This window comes from Equus asinus, chromosome 6 (genome assembly GCF_041296235.1).
Source record: "Equus asinus isolate D_3611 breed Donkey chromosome 6, EquAss-T2T_v2, whole genome shotgun sequence".
Lineage (NCBI taxonomy): Eukaryota > Metazoa > Chordata > Mammalia > Perissodactyla > Equidae > Equus > Equus asinus.
The window spans coordinates 70,484,053-70,503,768 of record NC_091795.1 but is presented as its reverse complement, the minus strand read 5'-3'; the positions used below and the strand labels follow the sequence as shown (position 1 = coordinate 70,503,768).

At 33.6% G+C, this 19,716-nt stretch overlaps 1 protein-coding gene across 2 annotated transcripts in view; it reads right to left on the bottom strand.

The window, feature by feature from the left end:
- Positions 1-3,331: 3,331 nt before the first annotated feature.
- Positions 3,332-19,716, bottom strand: part of HNRNPLL (heterogeneous nuclear ribonucleoprotein L like) — a 35,021-nt gene continuing 18,636 nt past the window's right edge. The window contains exons 7-13 of one of the 2 annotated variants that reach the window (XM_014832928.3): positions 15,733-15,804; positions 11,386-11,603; positions 8,623-8,744; positions 7,912-8,113; positions 7,198-7,255; positions 7,013-7,111; positions 3,332-4,392 (exon numbers count right to left, since the gene is read on the bottom strand). In XM_014832928.3, coding sequence (XP_014688414.2) covers positions 4,337-4,392; positions 7,013-7,111; positions 7,198-7,255; positions 7,912-8,113; positions 8,623-8,744; positions 11,386-11,603; positions 15,733-15,804 — 827 coding nt within the window. In that variant the 3' untranslated portion in view covers positions 3,332-4,336. The remainder of the gene's footprint in view (positions 4,393-7,012; positions 7,112-7,197; positions 7,256-7,911; positions 8,114-8,622; positions 8,745-11,385; positions 11,604-15,732; positions 15,805-19,716) is intronic. The other variant, XM_044772274.2, reaches the window with a different exon arrangement.

Sequence of the window (19,716 nt, the reverse complement as noted above, 5' to 3'; positions counted from 1 at the left end):
ATTTTTTCTCTACCAGCTAGTTTCTCTCAGGATAGCAAAATGGCAATAGCAGTCGCAGGCCTATCTCACACATGCAGAGCACACCCCTTTGGGAGAGCATCTTCTCACCCATTCTTCAACAAATCCTAGGCTTCATTGTCCTTGGATCAAGCTAGGTTTGTCTGTTCAACTCAGAACCATATTACTTTGTTTAAAGCAATGGTTCCCAACCCAGGCAATCTGACACCCTTTTACTATGTTGAAATAAAATTCCTAGATAATACCTACCTACCTAACACACACACACACATAATTTTAAGAAAAACAAAATAAAACCCTAATTATAATATAAGGGAGAATAAAACATAATAAAATACATATTGTTATATATAAATGCTCAGGAATGGCTACGGTAGAATACATAAAGAGATGAACGTGACTGCTACAAGTGAAAACTGACCCTGATGGGTTGTAATGTCACTTCAAATACCACTTCAATGATGTAATTTTCCAAAACGGTGAACACCTCTTGGAAATAGTCCAAATAAAACAATCATCTTTCCTTGATTTACAAGGTAGTTCCTAGAAAATTCACTGCACTGTACACAAAAATACTTTGTGCTTATATATACAAAACAGAGTTATGTTCTAGGATCAGATAATATCTGACGGGATACTGGAAAGTCATACGGGATAAGCAACAATTCTTCCTGGTCCCTGCCCATCAGATATTTGTAGTATCTCCCAAAATGTGAAAAAGCACTCGTACAAATGATTGAAATGTTCCCCAAGGGGGTGGTACCTACCTTATTGAGAGCCACTGGGCTACAGGGATGAGACTAAGTCAGCCAGGCTCACTGGAACCTTGATTACTCTATACAATGGGGGGAGGGTGGATGGAGGGTGGAGAGGCAGCAATATCTGCCACTTCTAACTTCCTCATTCATAAATTAAAAGAATTTCAAGAGCTCCCGCAGATAAAAGGCTTTATTTATATTGAAGAAACTTTTATTAGTAAAGTCCACCATATTTGTTCAAGTTCAAAGCACGTTAAAATTGAGATGGCTAGGAAGGTGATTAGCTGAACTAAAATGTATCAGGTTTTTAATTAACACTTTAATCCATCTGGTAGAAATGCTAGGTTTTAGGAAAAGGCAAAGACATCACAGATTAAATATGCACTAAATTTAAAATCCCCAATAACTTCTTTGGCTTAAACAGGAATCATTTCTGCACATTCACTTACTTTTTGGTTGACAATGGAAATCATCATAGTAAAAAAAAATTCTGAAGAAATAAAGCATGCTGAAGGACAGAACATACGAACCCTAATTTTTCTTTTTGTCTAATCCACTGTTTTTCAAGGCTTAACTCTATAAGAAAACCAATGGTACTATGAATTAAAAGGCTTGCACCTCTTTACACGGCCTCTCAATGGACTAAAAGTCTCTTGAGCAAAGACCCATATGGAGACAGGGAGGTTATCACAGTTATTTTTCTTATAAGAACCTGTCACCTGAAGAAGTTTTTAAGTGAAACAAAGCTCCTTGTGTTTTAGATTCCTAATTATGGAATAATGTTCTACACTTAAAATTTCTTCATTCTAGAAAGAGTATCACTGATAACTACTAAAAAGCAGTTACCTAGCAACCTACCTATCTCTGCAGATAGCAATATAAAGAAAACGTGAAACACAACTGACCTCATTCAGTGATTCTTATTCTCTTCCCTCAGTTCAGTCCTAGAAAACAAACAGTTTGGACAACCAAACTACTAGGACGCTGCTAAGTCTCATGTCATTGCAACTGCAAACATTTTTTATTTGGTGAGGTAATACCCTCAGCAGGAAAGCGAGGATTCTAAAAGGTAGCTTATGTTCCATAACTCAGTTTTGCAGACTCATTATTAAATATTTAATGGGATTTGGATATAAAATGGAATTTCAATATTAAAAAAATAAACTCAAAGCTAATATTATTTCTTTACAGCTGTAAAATCTGCTCTCTCATGTTCTAAAAACAGAAAGATAGCAAAGGGAAGAATGTTGTTAAGGCTAAGGAAAGAGGGAGTGTTGCCAAAGCAAACTCCATTAACAGCGGTGACGCCCAAGTAAACTGTCAAAGACACTACTGACAGCAACCGCATAGGGCTGACACATCAGTGCATAGATCAGCAAGGCCCAACTCACCAACTAATTTGCACCTGAAGAATTTACTTGTTATTTTGGTGGAGAAAGAGCACTACGACAGAGTTCATATCTAAAAGTCAATACCACTTAAAACAAATATAAATTAAATAAGCCCTGTCACCATCCATGGATTTGTTTACTAAAATCTTAGGCAAAAAATAATCTATAACACTCACATTCATATTCGTTTTCAGAGGGAGGGGAAGGGAAGGAGACAACTATTAGATATATTCACAAGTTATCTTTCTTTTTGATGAGGAAGATTGGCCCTGAGCTGACATATGTGCCAATCTTCCTCTATTTTTTTATGTGGGATGCAGCCACAGCGTGGCTTGACAAGCGATGTGTAGGTTCGTGCCTGGGATCCAAACCTGTGAACCCCAGGCTGCCAAAGCAGAGCACGGGAACTTAACCACTATACTACCAGGTGGGGCCCCACAAGTTACCTTTTAAAATTAAGACATTCCAATTTTGCAACAAATATAGAAAGGTATATACTGGGGGGGGGGGGGGGCGGAGAAAAGCTTGGTTTATTGTAAACTTAGGTGAACTTACGTATTAAATTGGCAATGAATGAGGAATATACACAGTCTGCTATCAAACATTTACAATTCATATACAAGTTACACTTGGCTTCACTTATTGGGCTCCATGATAAGGGTCTAAAATGCTTCTAGATTGAACCTAAATTTTTCTAGATCTTTAGAGGGCTGAAGGGACACTGGTCCACTGCTTTCAAAATTCAAGGGGAAATAAATGTTAATATGTTTAGTTTCCATTTAAACTTTCTATTCAACAGCTCTTAAATTTTTTAACCCCCTGCTTTTCTAAAAGGATTAAGACAATTGCCTTTTTTATATTAAAATTCAAAATAAAGCTTTTACAAAAGCTCTAAATGAGATTTCTACATGCAAACTAAAACTCTGAAGATCACAATACTGCTATTGCCAGCTAAAGACTTCACAGTTATTCTAAGTAGATAAAACATATTCTCCCTTCTTTTAAAGATGAAAATAAAACGGCTATATCAGTTTTCTATTATAAAAAAAGCTGTGAACTTGGTAACAAGTGTTTAATAGTCTCTTAATACCATGTTTAGTCTTTATATCTTACTTGCCTATGTATGACGTGCTATTTTCCAAAAAAGGAAAAAAACAGATCCAATGAGAGAAAGAATGTTTAATAAATGGTGTTGAAACAAATAGCTATCTGTTTTGAATAAAAATAAAATTAGATCCTTATACCTTGCACCATATAGAAAAATACATATATTACTGATGGATTCAAGAGTAAAAAATAAAAATGCAAGTACCAAAAATTCTACATACAATTTTAGGGGGTTCAGACTCCCTAAAGCCCATCCATGGATCTCAGATTATCTAGAAGAGGAAGTGTTAATAATAACTTCTATTAAAATCTCAATGCCAAATATCAGACATGTTTCCAAGATCAAGTCACATGCAACAAATGAAGATGAACACATTAACTCATTGTTGTAACTTTATAAAATCTCCAAACTAGAACTAGAAACAGAGGCACATCAATACAAATGGACAATGACTTCAAAAAAAACACACCAATTTAAATAAGTTTGAGTGCATACTGTACAACTGTATCTATATGCCTGTTAGCCTTTCAGAAATATAAAATCAGCTAAATCTGTAATACTTAAAATTTATTATGTGCAATGTTATTCTCAAACTTGATTAAAATACTTAATAAATACAAGTTATGTTTAATATGAATAACTGCAACATACTTAAAGATCTAAACATATAATAAGAATTCTATAATATTAAAATGCAATACTTTCACCTGCGTTCATCTCATACACAATGGAAAAATACTTGCAGATAATTAGCATTAAGAATGCAAATATATTTTCACTGTGGAAGAAAAATAATAAGATTAGAAATAATATATTTGCGTAATCTACAAGGAGGCTGTAGATAGTCTACATTATGATAATCTATTTTAAAATGAAAACAATTCAATATTTAATTTTACAACAGATTTACTCAAGGCAAAATACTTGTTTATTACAGAACAGGACCTTAAATCAAAGTATGCAAGGCAACCTTAGATCAACCATTTTAAATTTCTTTTAATGAAGTGTAGCTTTAAAACTGTAATAAAGGTGAACATAAATTCTAACATGCTCTTCTCTTCTTATAAATGGGATGATGTAGAAAAGCAAAGCTTCAATGTGTAGGGATTGGAACCATCTGTAAAAAATTTAAAAACAAAGTTAATAATCCACTTCATCAAACTTTCAAGAATACCTTGAATTAGCAGAGTAAATTCTTTCACCTTTTTATAGTGTTAGAAGCAGAAATATAAACAAGGAAAATTCTACATAAGATAAGGGAAAGATTCCTTTTGTTCATATCTACTAGCAGGTAAGCTCCACAAAGGCCATCACTACTTTCCTACTGTTCTAAATATGACCTGACACATACAAGGCATTCAGTATTTTTTTAGTGAATTAATCGATCGTTACAAATAAATAGTATCAGGATTAGGCCTATGTCCATCTGCAAAGCTCACTTAGCAGAAAATATTATCACAGGGTAATTCCTCTATAAAAGCCAAGTCAAATACAGTTTGGGAACTGAGATAAGACTGGAACGTACAGTACAGGAAGATATTACTGAGCTGAAAAAGTTCTGGGAGATCTAGTACTAAATCTCTGATCATTAATAGGGCATATAAATTCTAAAATTACTCAATAAAAAATTGGGTATAATCCACAAAAGTACTTCCATTTTATACATTTTTCTTTAACTTTTCAGACAGAGCAGAGATAATTCTTCATCAACTGATTATGCAAAGGAACAATTCTGGTATCTTAATGTACCAGAATTTTAGTATTAAAAGCTATAGCTCCTTAACGTAAAAAAATTCCTATAAAGGAAAAAAAGCATACACACCAACAAGTATTTGCAAGACACTGCATAGGATAAAAAGAAAAATAACTGTACCTGCCTCCAAGGAGTTTACAATTCATATACTATCTTGAATATATCTCAAATATGCATCTAATTTTAAACTCTTTTAAAACTTTCTATCAAAAACTAAGCCTGGCTCACTACTTAAAATTTACTTTTGTGACTAAAAGTAAAATGAAAGGAGGTATTCCTATTTATTTATTTTTTAACTTTTTATTAAGAAAATTTTCAGACATAAAAACTATATAGATTAGTATAATGAACCCCCACATATATATCACCTAGCTTTAATAATTGTCAACATCTGGCAGTCTTATTTCCTCTATCTGCCCTCCACACATTCTTTGGGGCTGGAATATTTTAAAGCAAAGCCTAGATGTGTTATTCCACCCATAAATCCTTCAGTGCACATTTTTCTTTGTTTTCTTTAATTATCACTTGTAATCACACCTAATAAAATAACAATTTTTTCCTATTATTTAGAAAAAAAGTTTTAACATCCTTTAGATCCAAGATCAAAGTAAATACACAGCACAAAGCTTTGAAAGTTGAGCACTTGAGCATTCTTTGCATGGTAAAAAAGAAGCCATTTACGGTTATGGAAAGAATAAACAAAGTGACAATTTCATTTGACAGAAATTAAAACAATGAAATACCATTTTTCATCTATCACACCGCTAAAAGTTAAAAGTATGACAACACTCAGTGTTGCTAAAAGTATTGGGCAATGGGCATTTCCATATACCACAGATAGTAATGTAAACTTGTGCAAACTTTCTAAAAGGCAATCTAGCAACATTTACCAAAATACAAACTTTTATGCCCTCCACTACTAGGAAATTGCCCTACAAATACAAAAGTGCAACTATAAGGATATTTGTTACAGTAAGAGAAAAAGATAACTGGAAACAACCAGTGTTCATCAGTGGGAAAATGCGTAAATCAAATAAACTGTGGTACATCGCTACTATGAACAGCTACTCTGCAAATGCTTTAAAAAAAGAAAAAAACAGGTATTTTGCATGTGCTGATAAAGAAATAGCTCCAAGATATATAAGTGAAAAGAACAAGGGACAGAGTAGCATGTATAGAACAACAACGTAAGTTTTTAAAATGTAGCTATATATACACTGGAGAGGAGGAATAAGAGGAGGAGACAAAAAGGTTAGAATTTATAGAAGGCATTAACTTTCATTTTGTACTTTCATGTACTATTTGAGTTTTTTAACCATATATATGTATTGCTTTATTCTAAAAAGATCAGTATGGATTGTGGAAGCCAGCCTCTAAGATGGCCCCAATGATCCCTACCCTCCTGGTATTCACAGTCCTGTACAGCCCCCTCCCACATCTGTGTGACCAGAAGAACACAGCATAAGTGATGTATGGCACTTCTACCACTAGGTTATAAAAGACATTGTGCTTTCTGTTGTTGTCTTTTGCTTTCATCTCTCTCGGATCCCTCACTGAAGGAAGTCAGCTACCTTGAAATGGCCAATGTGGCTTGACAAGGCCTGCAAACAACCATATGAGTGAGCTCAGAAGTGGATTTTCCAGCCCCTAGTCAAGACTTGAAATGACCACAGACCTGGACAACAGCCTAACTGCAATCTCATGAGACCCTGAACCAGAACTACCTAGCTAAAATGTACACAGATTACTGACCCTTAGAAACAGTAAGACAATAAATATTTGCTGTTTTAAGCTGCTAAATGTTGTGATAATGTTACACAGCAATAGATAACTAATACAAGGGTTATGTGGATTGTGGGATTTACATGCCTTTTTTTCCCTCATATTGCCCTGTAAGAAAAACTAATAAATGTTGTTTTAAATTCTTTGTCAATGTTTCTGACAGTTAACTCCCCTTGAATAATTACAACATCATTTTACTTACTTGGAACTCTTATCTGGTAGTGATTAAGTGCTGTAAGGGCTTCTACTGCATCAGTTTTGCATTCCCATTCTAACAGCCCAGAAAGCGTTTTGGCAGAAGCTAAAACAAAACAAAGAAACACAAATCCAGTATTTGCTTTTCATCAACTTAACCAGAAAACTTAAGCAGAGGGAATGTGCACTTACGTTTTGCATCAAACACTTTATATTTGATGAATGTAAGAACTTCATGGTCATTACACAACTGTCAAAGAAATGTAAAACTCCATTAAAAATACAGCCAGAATAATATTCCTACCTTTTTTAGAAAGTAAATTTTAGGGCAGCATTTAAGTTTTCAATCTGAGAAGAATGAATTAAATCAAATGTTTTTAGATTAATATGTCAAATGAGAAAATCAATTAAAAATAGTGATACTCTATAAACTATGTAAATAACGAGCTGTTATACAAAAAACCACAGATTTGTAACTAAAATATTTATTCTCAGAGTTGACCAGGATTTATCTAGTACCTAAGGTAGGGAGTAAAGTTCCAGAAAATCACTTCTTTTCTGAAGCATTTCCTATGGTTAGGGAAAAGGCAGGGATATACAAAATTTTGTTATGGGTGAGATTTAAGGACATAGTAAAAGAATTTTCTCAATGCAGGAGTAAGGGTGTCCCATTCTAATTCCAACTCGCAAAAAGATTGAGCCACAAACCAACAAAAGACCAATAAAGAATGGAGGCCAGAAAAGTATAATGGTCAAAAAATGAACTATATAAAGTATCAAATAAATAACAGAATACTAACAATAATATCAAAAACAGAAGAACAGAGCAAGACTTAAAATGAGGCTAAAATATATTTTAAAATAGGAGATAGGAATATTCTACGCAACCTGTATTTTACTGCCCACCTTTGTGAAGGTCTCTTCTGTGACACACAGTGGAACATTATAATAATGCAGAACACATGACGGTGGTTGAATTATATTCTTAGATGCTTGGCCGGCACTTGTAAAGCGATTGTTTTTGCTCATTGCAAAATCCTTGTAGCTACTTGTACCATCCTCCAGCTCAAATATTTGACTTGGAACAACTGAATGTTGTTTAGACACACTAAAGATTAGAAAGGAAAAACGTACAGAACATACCTTGTTAGATAAAAAAGCAGCAAGTAGCCAGTCTCGAGATGTTAACATATATGCCTGCATCAATCTTAATAAAAAAGGCATATGTAGCTATTTAAATACAGCTTAAATATTTGATATTTTGAATATTTACTTAAATATTCAAATTTAGGTTGAGTTATAATCAATCACTCTTATAGGTTAGACATCAATTAGCAAGAAAAATCTATTGAATATATTCTCATATCGGAAAACTTTAACATAAAAACTTGCTCATTTTAACATGCTGTTTTATGATCATAAAACTAAAAACTAGGTATAGGTAAGAAAAATCTGAATTATATGACCTTAATACTTTGTCTAAAATGACAATACTACAGCTGCTAGTTTCAGATGTGCCCTTAATTACATTAAAATATTCAAAATTGAAATTAACGTCTCTAATAAAAAGGATAAAGATTTTCTAATATTTTTAAATTTACCACTTAAGATAATTACCAAACATTAAGCCGTTTCCCAAATAACTTGACATTGTTAAGGTGTGTGACAGCTCTTTCTACAGCATACTCATCACCCATTTCTACCAATGCTGTACCAGGAATGGTCTTCATAAATTTTACCTGTAAATATAAAACCCCAAAAAGGTGACCATTTAGTTCCCTTTTACAGTAACAGGATTTCTAAAAGATAATGTGATTTAAGTGGTTGATGTCAAATATAGAAGATCACCTGGAATCTTAACTTTATTCTGCTGTGCTATTGGACACTCAACTCTTATCAAAATTCAAGAAAGTTAAAAAGGAAGACTACGATTCTATTGTATAGCTTATTGAAGAGGAGCACAGGCTTACCTTGGCTCCATTATTTATTAATTGTATGATGTGGGGCAATTTACTTCACTTCTCTGAGCCACAGACTTCTAAATAAAATGGAGATACTGATAGCATCTGGCAGAACTCATCAATATTTATTCATTCAACAAATATTTATTGAATACCTAATATGTTTTGATAAGCTAGGTACTGGGGATTTAATGGTGAACGAGACATGGAACTCTTGGAAGCTAATATTTTAGTAAGTAGGTCAGAAAATTAAAAGTAAATAATTACCAACTATTCAGAGTGCTGTTAAAGCAATAAACAAGACGTTTATGTAGAAATAATGGAAGACGGACTTGAGATAGCCATTGCTAGCAGGAAGGCTGTGTAAGGTTAAGAGCAATTTTTAAAAATAGTCAATATTTCACAAGTTTTCATGATATATATCTTGGGCAGAGGCCATACTTATCCTCTTATATTATTCCCATTTTAGTATACAATGCTATAAGGGTTACAGATGGGATAAAGTATGATAATCATTCGGCATAGTGCCTACTCCTTGAAAAGTCCCTAAACAGCTATTAGATACCACTAACATTCCTGACACCTTGAACACACTTCCTTCTTAGCTGTTAACCTCTAATCAATATCCGAAATGTATTTACGCAACAAGTGCAACACAGCACTTATATCAACCATTGCAACTGTCAATTTTAATGCTCTAGTCTATCATTTTTTTTTACTATATCTGCACTTGAACAAAACCCAGTTGTAGCAGACCTTTTCAGCTTTATTTAAAATCAACTACCTTCTTGTGGGCAAAATTTCTCTCCCTTGATTTAATACAATAACATCCTACAAATCTAATAGTGACTAAATATATATGTTAAATATGTAGTTCTTGTACTGGTAAATCTCCAAGTCGGAAAAAAATTAACTATATGCAGGTCTTTGAAGGATTATGATGACATTAACAATGTATCATTTAAAATGTTTAAACATTTTGGGATGTGGAGTAAGAGAGACTAAAACTGTTCAAATAACATACAAAAAACTTAAGGTTTATTAGAAAAAGTGATTTAGGTTTCTAAATCATGAGACAATTGGTTGATAACACAAAAGACAAAGATCTACTAAAGACGTTGCTCAAATTGCCTGATTCTCGTTGTGTACAAATGTGAAAAGCACAAACAGAAAAGTAACACCATGCAAAGAAGGTTAAAATATACATTAAAGCCCATTTAGTTATCAAGCCTGCAGTTCCTAGACCTTAACTAAACACCCAGGTGTTAAGATAAATGTTTGTGTGAAAAAATCTGAACTACTTTTCCCAATGTTGCTAAATCTGTCCCACGTATACTTAGCTACTTATATAAGCAGATATATCCCATATGTTATCCCCTAAACCAAACTGTTGAGGAAATTCTTGTTTCAGAGATTTTTCTGAGTTGCTTCTTCAGATCAAGGAGGTTTTAGAATTAATGGAGTAATAACTAATAGTACCAACTTTCTAAGCCATGCTCCCCTCCCCCCACATACTTATGACTCACATGCTTATACTTTTTTATTGTTGTGAAAAAAACACTAAAATCACTTAAAACAACAGGGAAAAATAACATTACTACAGTATTGAAATTCAAGCAAGTGTATCAAACAATTGGTCACTTAAGACTACCTAGTTAAATTTTCCATGGTTCTTTCAAAAATATTTTAGCATCCACTTTATGACAGGGAGTATTCTAAGTATTTGTGAGGTATCAATGAACAAAAAACATCACAGATCTGGAGAAATCACAGAGTTATCTGGTAAAAATAAAGTCACAATTTTAAAGATCTTCGAAAATACGTAAAATTTAAACGTTTTGCTACTTTTTGAGCGTAAGCCTCCGGACGGCATCTTGGACACATTCTACCAAAGTGGGTCAGTTTCAAACAATGATTGAGCTAAAAGCACACTGTTCCTCAGAAGATATTAGAACTCTTAGCATTTGGGAGGGAAATGTATCAATCCAGAATTCTCCTAAAATTCATGACTTGTGGCCAAGCTCTGAGACATGTTTATGTATACCCAGCTACATGAAAGTCACTGCTCTTTCAAATCCCACAGTTCAACGTATTAAATTCTAGAATCTCTTTGAAATGATTAAAAAAATATAGGTTTTATGCCTAAAATACTCTAGCAACTGATTAAACTACTGTTTTGGACTTCAATTCATATTAGTAAATTATTTAAAAATATTTTTGGAACCAATAATCTATATTGATTACCTACCAACAAAAAATAATTTCTAGAGTTCCTACCTAATGGATTTTTAGCTTCTGTGGGTAACTACTGAAAGAAGCTGCATGTTCCTAGTACAAGGAGAAGACACATATTTGCAGCCTTTTCAGATTTTCCTACTAGATATCCTAGCAAAAGAAATTAATATAAAATGAAACTTACCTTTTCAATATTTCCATATAAGCAGAACAGATTGAAAACTCTTGAACAATTCATTTTTAGCTGATGTAATCCACTAACCATTACAACTGAACCAGAGGGATTTCCCCCATGCATGTAAGAGGAAGAAGCCTGCGGTAGTGGATAGGCAACAAGCTCCGGTGTGTCTCGAGAACCCATTCTGTAACGACTTGGTAAAGGCAGTAATGGACCATGGGATCCTATAAAAATGATGAAAAAAAAAGAAAACACAATGTTAGCAGATACATTTCACCACACAAAAAATAAATTCTTAACATTAGCTAATTTGACATATGTTCAAGGAAAACTCAAATGTGTGAATATTCAAATATAACCTGTGGGAATTAACAACATTCATGTTTGTTTCTAAATCTAATATACATTGACCTGCACACACCTGCATACCTCAGGCTTTAAGTTTATATTTTTAAAAAATAGTAGTTTAACAAAAAAAAGTATATATGATCAGGCCATAAGATAGAGGGGGGAAATCATTGCAAAATTTTGGACCTCTGTATATAAATTATACCTCCAACTAAAAAACAAACTTCTACCAACCTCTTTTGGAGGATAATACAATAAAATATACAGTGAAATCTAGGAAACGATCTCTATATGGATATAACAAAAAGAACACCTTTAGTTCCACTGAAAAGTTGTCTCCTTGAAATATATTTTACTATAATGTACTTTCAAGGTTAGTATTTTAATTCTTCTAATTCTAATTTAGGAAACTAAAACCCTAGATTTAGTTAATACCTCACCAACAAGGAGGTGTCATTATTTAGCAACCTCCACTTTTTGAAATAGCAATAACCCAGAAGAAAATAATGCCTGAGTATCTGAAACTGCTGTCATAGAAACATACACAATCTATGTCACTTATATTGAGAATCCTTACTAAAAATCCTTGCTAACTTTATAGTAGTTCTAAACAACTTTAAATTATCTGGTTTTCCCATCCATAACATTAGAAGAAATAAGAAAAATAAAGCTAGAGTGAATAGAATAGACAGTAATGAGAGAATCTGGAGAAACTGTTAATACTATAAGTGGGCATAGGGCACATTTACAGCAGCAAAGAGGCATAAGGAACTCAGAAGAAGCAACTAAGATGGAGACATGTAGCTCAGAAATCACTCAGGCACTCGTGAGTTAGTGATTATAGAAACATACTCTAGGGTACATGTAAAAGTCCTCCTGATGTGCAAAAACCCCAAGTTCTTCCCTTGTTTCTCAAGAAGTAAAGCATATGTAATGCTACTGAATTTCATTTTCATATAAGACTAAGAGACACACTTGTCATCTACTAAGTGAGTTACTAAGAACTACTATATTTCAGTATCGTAGCACGCTATTAGAGCTTATGTGGACTCCAATGCAGTATTCAGTATTCCTAATATAGCTGCCATTCCCAACAACACAGCAACACTACCACTGAGCACACTGAGCGAACAGTGTGAAGTCTTACAATTTTGTGGAGGAATACTTTATCAATGCATCATCATTAGTCCTGCCTTAAATTGGTCATGGTTTTCAACTGCTCTTCTTGCTGGTAATTGTAGTTTATCAAAACTATCAATATAGCTCATGGTGAGTTACTTTTTAGTAACCATATATATTTTGGCCTCTAATTTAGACTGTTATACATACAGTCGGGTCAAACATCACTCATTCTTATCCCTACTGCAAAAGTACAGATACATATTATACTACTCCCATACTGCTACCATTTGCTTGTACAGTAATGACACTTTGCCATTATCACTAAATTTTCTTTTTCATAGAAAGTGGAAACTTCCTCCCTGCTTAAATTGGCCAAGGTCCAAATACTTTGAGTCCACTGCCATAGGTAACAATCGAATTCAGTGCAAAAGAATAACTGATGTGTGTAATTATGACCTTGAGCCATCAGGATCAAATTATGTTACCTACGCTATTTAAACTGTTACCTATATTGTTTAAGAAGATTAAAAATAGAAGTCTTTTAAAAGCTTTCTATACTAAATAATCCATGCAAAAAGTTTTGGTGCTTAAAAAATTAATGCTTCAGGAATTTAAAAAAATTCGCTTATGTGGAAGAATGCTACATAAATGGAATTAACATTTCGAAGGCATTTCCCATCTTTGATAATTTAAAATCTTTGGTCCAGGAACCATGTCCAAAGATGCTAGCAATTAATATATAAACTTTTCTTGGGCTCACAGCAAATAAATATGTATATTCATTTTTGCCACTTTTCAAGTATGAAGGCTTCTACCCATTCACCCTACAGGGCTGGGCTTCCCAAATTTAAAGAATTCTGAAAGCATAGATTTATACTGCTATAATAAACTAATTAATAAAATTAATCTAACTAAATAAAGTTTCTCTATTCCCTCTTTCTCACATACCATCATAAATAAAAAGCCACCCATGATATTGACACCAAAACGCAAATACCCTGTTTTGCTAAACTGCTGATCTAAAGGGATACAGATACAATTCACAGGATTTGTAAAATAAAAAAAAAGGATACAGATATGATTCACAGGATTTGTAAAAAAGCTCAGTATCACTAGCACCCACTCCCATCTTCTTTGTTTTTTCCCCAGTTTCCTCATCTTCTCTTCTCTGCCTCTTTTTATGCATCTCTCTCTCTCTCTCTCTTTCCTCCTATATCCTATTCTGCTTACTTCCCTAGGAAAGTAAACAAATTATCATCAGAGTTAAATGTTTCAATGGATATAGCTCAGAATGGACAGCTCTACACAATTCTATCACAATCATTCCTTCTCAGCAGGACTCTCAAGAGCCTGAATTTTCCCTGTTTAACAACTGTCACTTCAAAGAATTCTGCATCTCTTTAAGTAAGCTTACAATTTAAAATTTACAGACACACTTTAAATAAATTAGGGCATGAAACTGACAAAGAATTTCACAATAGGCTTTTATAAAACAAAAAGTTCTTCTAGGGCATATAACACTTTTGTTTATACAATTTGTCAGTAAAACATATTTTATAAAGGAAGGCGAACCTGAAAACCCATTCTGAGAAGACAGTCTCTGTCAATACTACTACAGTAGAGTTCTCTATCCTTCATCTGTTCTTTCAGAGTTTTCTAGCCCCCTTTGGCAAAACATTTAACCAATTTTTAGCCTTCAGCTGACTGCATGACACAGTTATATACTCCATAACTACACTACAAACTTGTGATTAGCAATTCTTCTGTAACACTCCGTTTTGCAAAAGCACAGTAGGCTCCTAATAAGTGTTTCTTTACTGCAGGATCAGAACTACCCATATGACTATATTTAATGCTTACTCAGTTAAAGAAAGAAACTAAGAAAAATGATTAAGGAACACACTACTAAACGATCATAGTAAGATTTTCATTGTGTACCACAATTACTGTTTAGATTTAACCTAGAGATTGTTTCAGTCTCTTCTGCCATATAAACTTATGACCACAGAAACTTGAATACATATACACACACACACACACACAAAACACAGAAGTAATAAACCCCTGGAGTTCAAAAAAAAGACACTAGGGAATAAGCTAAAACTCACAGTTAAGAATGGTCATCAAACATGTAGGCAATCTGAAAACATTTCCAACAAAAGGCAACACTGGGCTTTCCAATGATAAATCCCAAGAGTACAATATAGCAATTTCTATTTTCTACCACTTCTAATAGTATTACACTTCAACTTCAAACCACAGAATAGGTGTGGTCAATAACTACTGCTAAAAACTAAAAAATATTTAAAAACACAAACCACAGAATAGGTAGGGTCAATAACATAGCAAACATTAAAACTGAGAAGTTTTAGAAGAGGAATTAAATAAAAACAAATTTAACCAAAGCCAAAATACCAACTGTAGAGCTAAAAGAAAGAATCAAGGATCTAACCAGATACATGTTTCCTTTTTGACAAATATTCCATTCTTTCTAACTTTATTACTCAAAATTCCTCTTTGTTCATAATCGTTAGAATGGAAGAAAATACACTTACTGAGCAATAATACTTCTTTTTGAGCCTAACAGACCAGAATCCATTACTAATCAAAATCAAAACAAAAGAAAATATAATGGGAAAAAAAGCTTTCAATTCCCAACCAACAGTTCTCATTTATCTCAAGGATTATATAATATATCAATATCCTAAGAAAATAAAGGATTTTAGACAAATCCTTAGGAGTACATTATAAGGGACTGATCCCATATAAACCAAGTCAGGCGAGCAGGAAAAACAGAAATAAGAAATGTGCCATTCTTCATCAGAAATGCAAAAATTCTAATAGTTTGTCTATACTACCTTCCTTCTGCCTTGACAAACTTACCATAGCCATCATGTCTAAACGAAGAAGGGTGTTCTCCCAAAATGGCTTGCCTCTGGCGACCCTTTCCTCTATCTGACACAAAAGTAGAAACATGGTTTTAACAATTTTGACCCAAGTACTTAACAGAGTTCTCACATGGGAAACACCCATTCAAAACATCTATTACAATTCATAAAAGAAATATGATTCCTGGTTAACTTTAAACATCCATTCATATCCAATTTAAATACAAACACCAAAAGTTTAAGAAAGTAATTCTATCTAACAAATTCCACTTAACTTGAAAATATCTTTTTGGCAAATGCCAAATACAATCACACTTTCATATTTAAGGAAAGAATGGATACTTTTCAGAAAATGAATGTACACAATGCTAGTTTGACACTGTACAGAAGTTTTTACCAATACATGTCTTTAAAACAAGCTTTAAGTGCAGTACTTTTGAAAGACAGTACCTGAATCATACTATTAGCTTCAACAGCAACACATTTTCAAAGTGGGCTTCTTTCAAGAAGTTCAGCATAAGCCAACAACAACCTGTATTACATGGTTTCACAATCAGTAAACACAGAGTATTTTGTATGTATATACAAATATTTACAAACACCTACTGACTTGAGAGCTGGAAATTTGCACATCACTGGCCCATATTATATCATGGATTGGTCGTTGTCTATAGACCTTAACACCAGGCAAGACTATGAGCACCTCCCAAAGTTTAAAATATGCCAAGATAAAGCTAACCAAGGGGGCTACATTATTGGATGAAAGTACTACAATACTCCTATAGGATAATTTTTACTCTAGCTACATTTTTAGGGAAGGCATGCCAATTTTCCCAAATCTAATTTGAGACATCAAAAAAAATTACTTGTATGTGTCTAAAATAGCACTTCCCATGGTGGTTAGTAAATTTTAGAATCATTGTATAATACTTTTAGAAAGTTTGCTGACCAAATTATCCGTCCAGTAAGATATTTTTAAATGTATCTTGAGTCTGATCATTCTAATCTTTGAAAATTCAGAGGCTTTCCATATATCCTTAGTTACCTAAACAAATGAAGTTTATGGGAGATGAGAAATACTTTGATTCTCACTTCAGTCTAGAGAAATATTGTTTTAATTACCTATTCCAAGTTATCATATCATTGAAAGGGACCTAGGAGGTCATCTAGTTCAACTTTTATTCAGTGTATAAATTCTCTTTACATCATTCCTATCAATTAGGACCATCTAGCCTCCGCTCACCCAACACCAGTAACAGGGTACTCACTACTTTCCCTTACATTTTTTGTTAGTCCTAAATCAAGAGAAAATTAATTTTTATACTTTATAGAAATTGGTCATCTACCCATATTCTACCTCATTTGGGACCTCAAAGACTAAGTCTTTCTCCAAAAACTCTTTCAAATGCATAAAAGTTATTATGATGCCCCCCTCCATTTCCCCAAAGTCATTTCTTCTCCTCTCTAAACGTTCACAGTTCCTTCTTTCCATTATACGGCTTCCAGTATCATCATTTACGTCTTACTCCCTTGAATCAATCCAGTGCTTATCCATTCTGCTAACATTCCTCTGCTTAAGCATGACACCAAACACTAAATACAATTCCTTATCTGATCTAGGAATCTTAAACGAAAACTACCATAATGTCTTCATGGTTTATTTTTATTGAAACGGTTAACGGTGTGCTATAAAGGCAAGAGTACTAAATTGGGAATCAGAAGATTCCAACTTAACCACTAATTTGCTGTATAATCACAGAAACAATCTTCATTCATAACATGAAGGCGTTAGATGATCTCCAAGGTAACTTTCAGCCAAATATTCTCATTATTCATAATTCCCTTTATTTGAAGCATTTGCTACCTAATATAACATCACATAAAACAGAATAAGTATGTGGAAGAGTCAAACACTGAATACATCCGGCTATAAACAGTGGTTTGTAACCTTTCACAGATTCATCTGAAATCTGATGGAGGCTGTGGACCTTCTCCCCCAAAACATGCACATATACACAAGTTTTGTTTAACATTTCTAGAGGGATTCTCTGAAGTCCAGACTAAGAATCCTTTGCACTAAACTGTAATTTGGGCTGAAAAGGACTTTTAAAAATGAGGTTGTGGGGTCGGCCCCATGGCCGAGTGGTTAAGTTCGCATGCTCCACTTCGGCAGCCTGGGGTTCACTGGTTCAGATCCTGGGCACGGACTTACACACTGCTCATCAAGCCATGCTGTGGCAGGCATCCCACATATAAAATAGAGGAAGATGGACACAGATGTTGCTCAGGGCCAGTCTTCCTCAGCGAAAAGAGGAGGATTGGCGGTGGATATTAGCTCATGGCCAATCTTCCTCACAAAAAAAATAAAGAAGAAGAAGAAGAAGAGAGGTTGTATTTACAAAAGCATTCTTTTTTTTTTGGCCGAAAAACTTACAATTCAATATCAACTTGAGTGGAAGCTGAAGTCACTATAAAAACAAAAACATAAACTGCTATAGTCTTGCCAGACAAATATCTGTAAAGAATTAGAAAACAAGACTTCTTTTCCCTTGAAAACATAAACAACCAAAATTCTGTTTTACTTCCTTTAATTGTATTTCACTATTTAAATATCTACCTTACACATTTCTAAACTTTTCTGACTGTATTTCCTTGCACGGAAAACAAATCTAAGCTAGCTTTGGGTAAACTTTAGAACTTTTAAAAGAATAGATAAGAAGCATATCCATAAATGTTTTAAGAGACATTAAGAAAAATGTAGCTAAAACCCACTATTTCAAATGATTAAAAAAAATTTTTTTAAACAACTGAGTGTTCAATAACTTGACTGTAATTTGACAGAAGTGAGAGATTTCTCATCAACCACTTGTTCTGTTGTTTGAGTACTAAGGCTTTGTCTTCCAATACTGTATTCAACTGCACCAAGCCTACACCAAGCAGACTTCTGTGATTAGTGAAAAATGTGGGGTCCAGCCCAAGCTGCATTACAAAACAAAACTGTTTGCAACGCAATGAACAAGGCAAGATGATTTCAGGCCAATCATCTAAAAGTTCTAAATATTTGAACATGCAAAGGATCGTCGCATTGTCTTTTATTTTTTTTGTTTGGCAAGAATACGTGCACTATAGAGTCCCTACTGTCCACGATATTTTGGATGCCATGAAAATTTTTCCTGGTTTATTGATTTTTACAGATACATGTAACTGTATCTAACACATGGTTCAGATAGTGATATTGTAGTTGAGATGTAACCAATACTGCAGCCCCCTTGTTTTTACAAGATCCACATTTTAATTTGTACACTATTCCAGAATTGCCACACGGTTAAACAGTTTTTTCAGTCAAATCTATGCTCATGAAATCTAGCATTTGTAAGTTATAGGTGAAAACGCATCTCAAATGAAATGCTCTTATTTTCAGATTTATCAAGTTTAAATATATTCTACCTTGAACAGACATGTTACTTTCACCTACATTTGAAATGTCAAAATTTCTAGTTACACAAATTAACATGAGTGATAACCTTAAATTGTTACAAAAAGTGACAACTTATAAACAGCCACTTTACAAAAATCAAACCACACAGAAAATCATCTTTTACATATAAAGCACCTTTCATTATTATGTTATTCTATTTAACGTCCACAACTGAGGGAAAAAAAAAGTAAATTTAAGTGCAGCAAGTGTGCACCTTTCTAATCCTTTTATCTTTGATATCTGTGTGGATTGGTTGAGCATTATCAATTCCCAAGACCTATAGATAAATTGGCCCTGGTTATTTGCCAATTAACAATTTGAATCTAAGCTGCAAACAGTTACAGTAATGGGCATTAAGATTTACAACATTGTAAATAAAGTCTAGTATCCGTTAGTGTAAAGTTTTAAATTCTACAACTGAAACCTTACGGGAAATCGGACCATATACATACAACTTGAATAAATGGGCACAGTCTATCATGGTGTTCATCCCATGCAAGT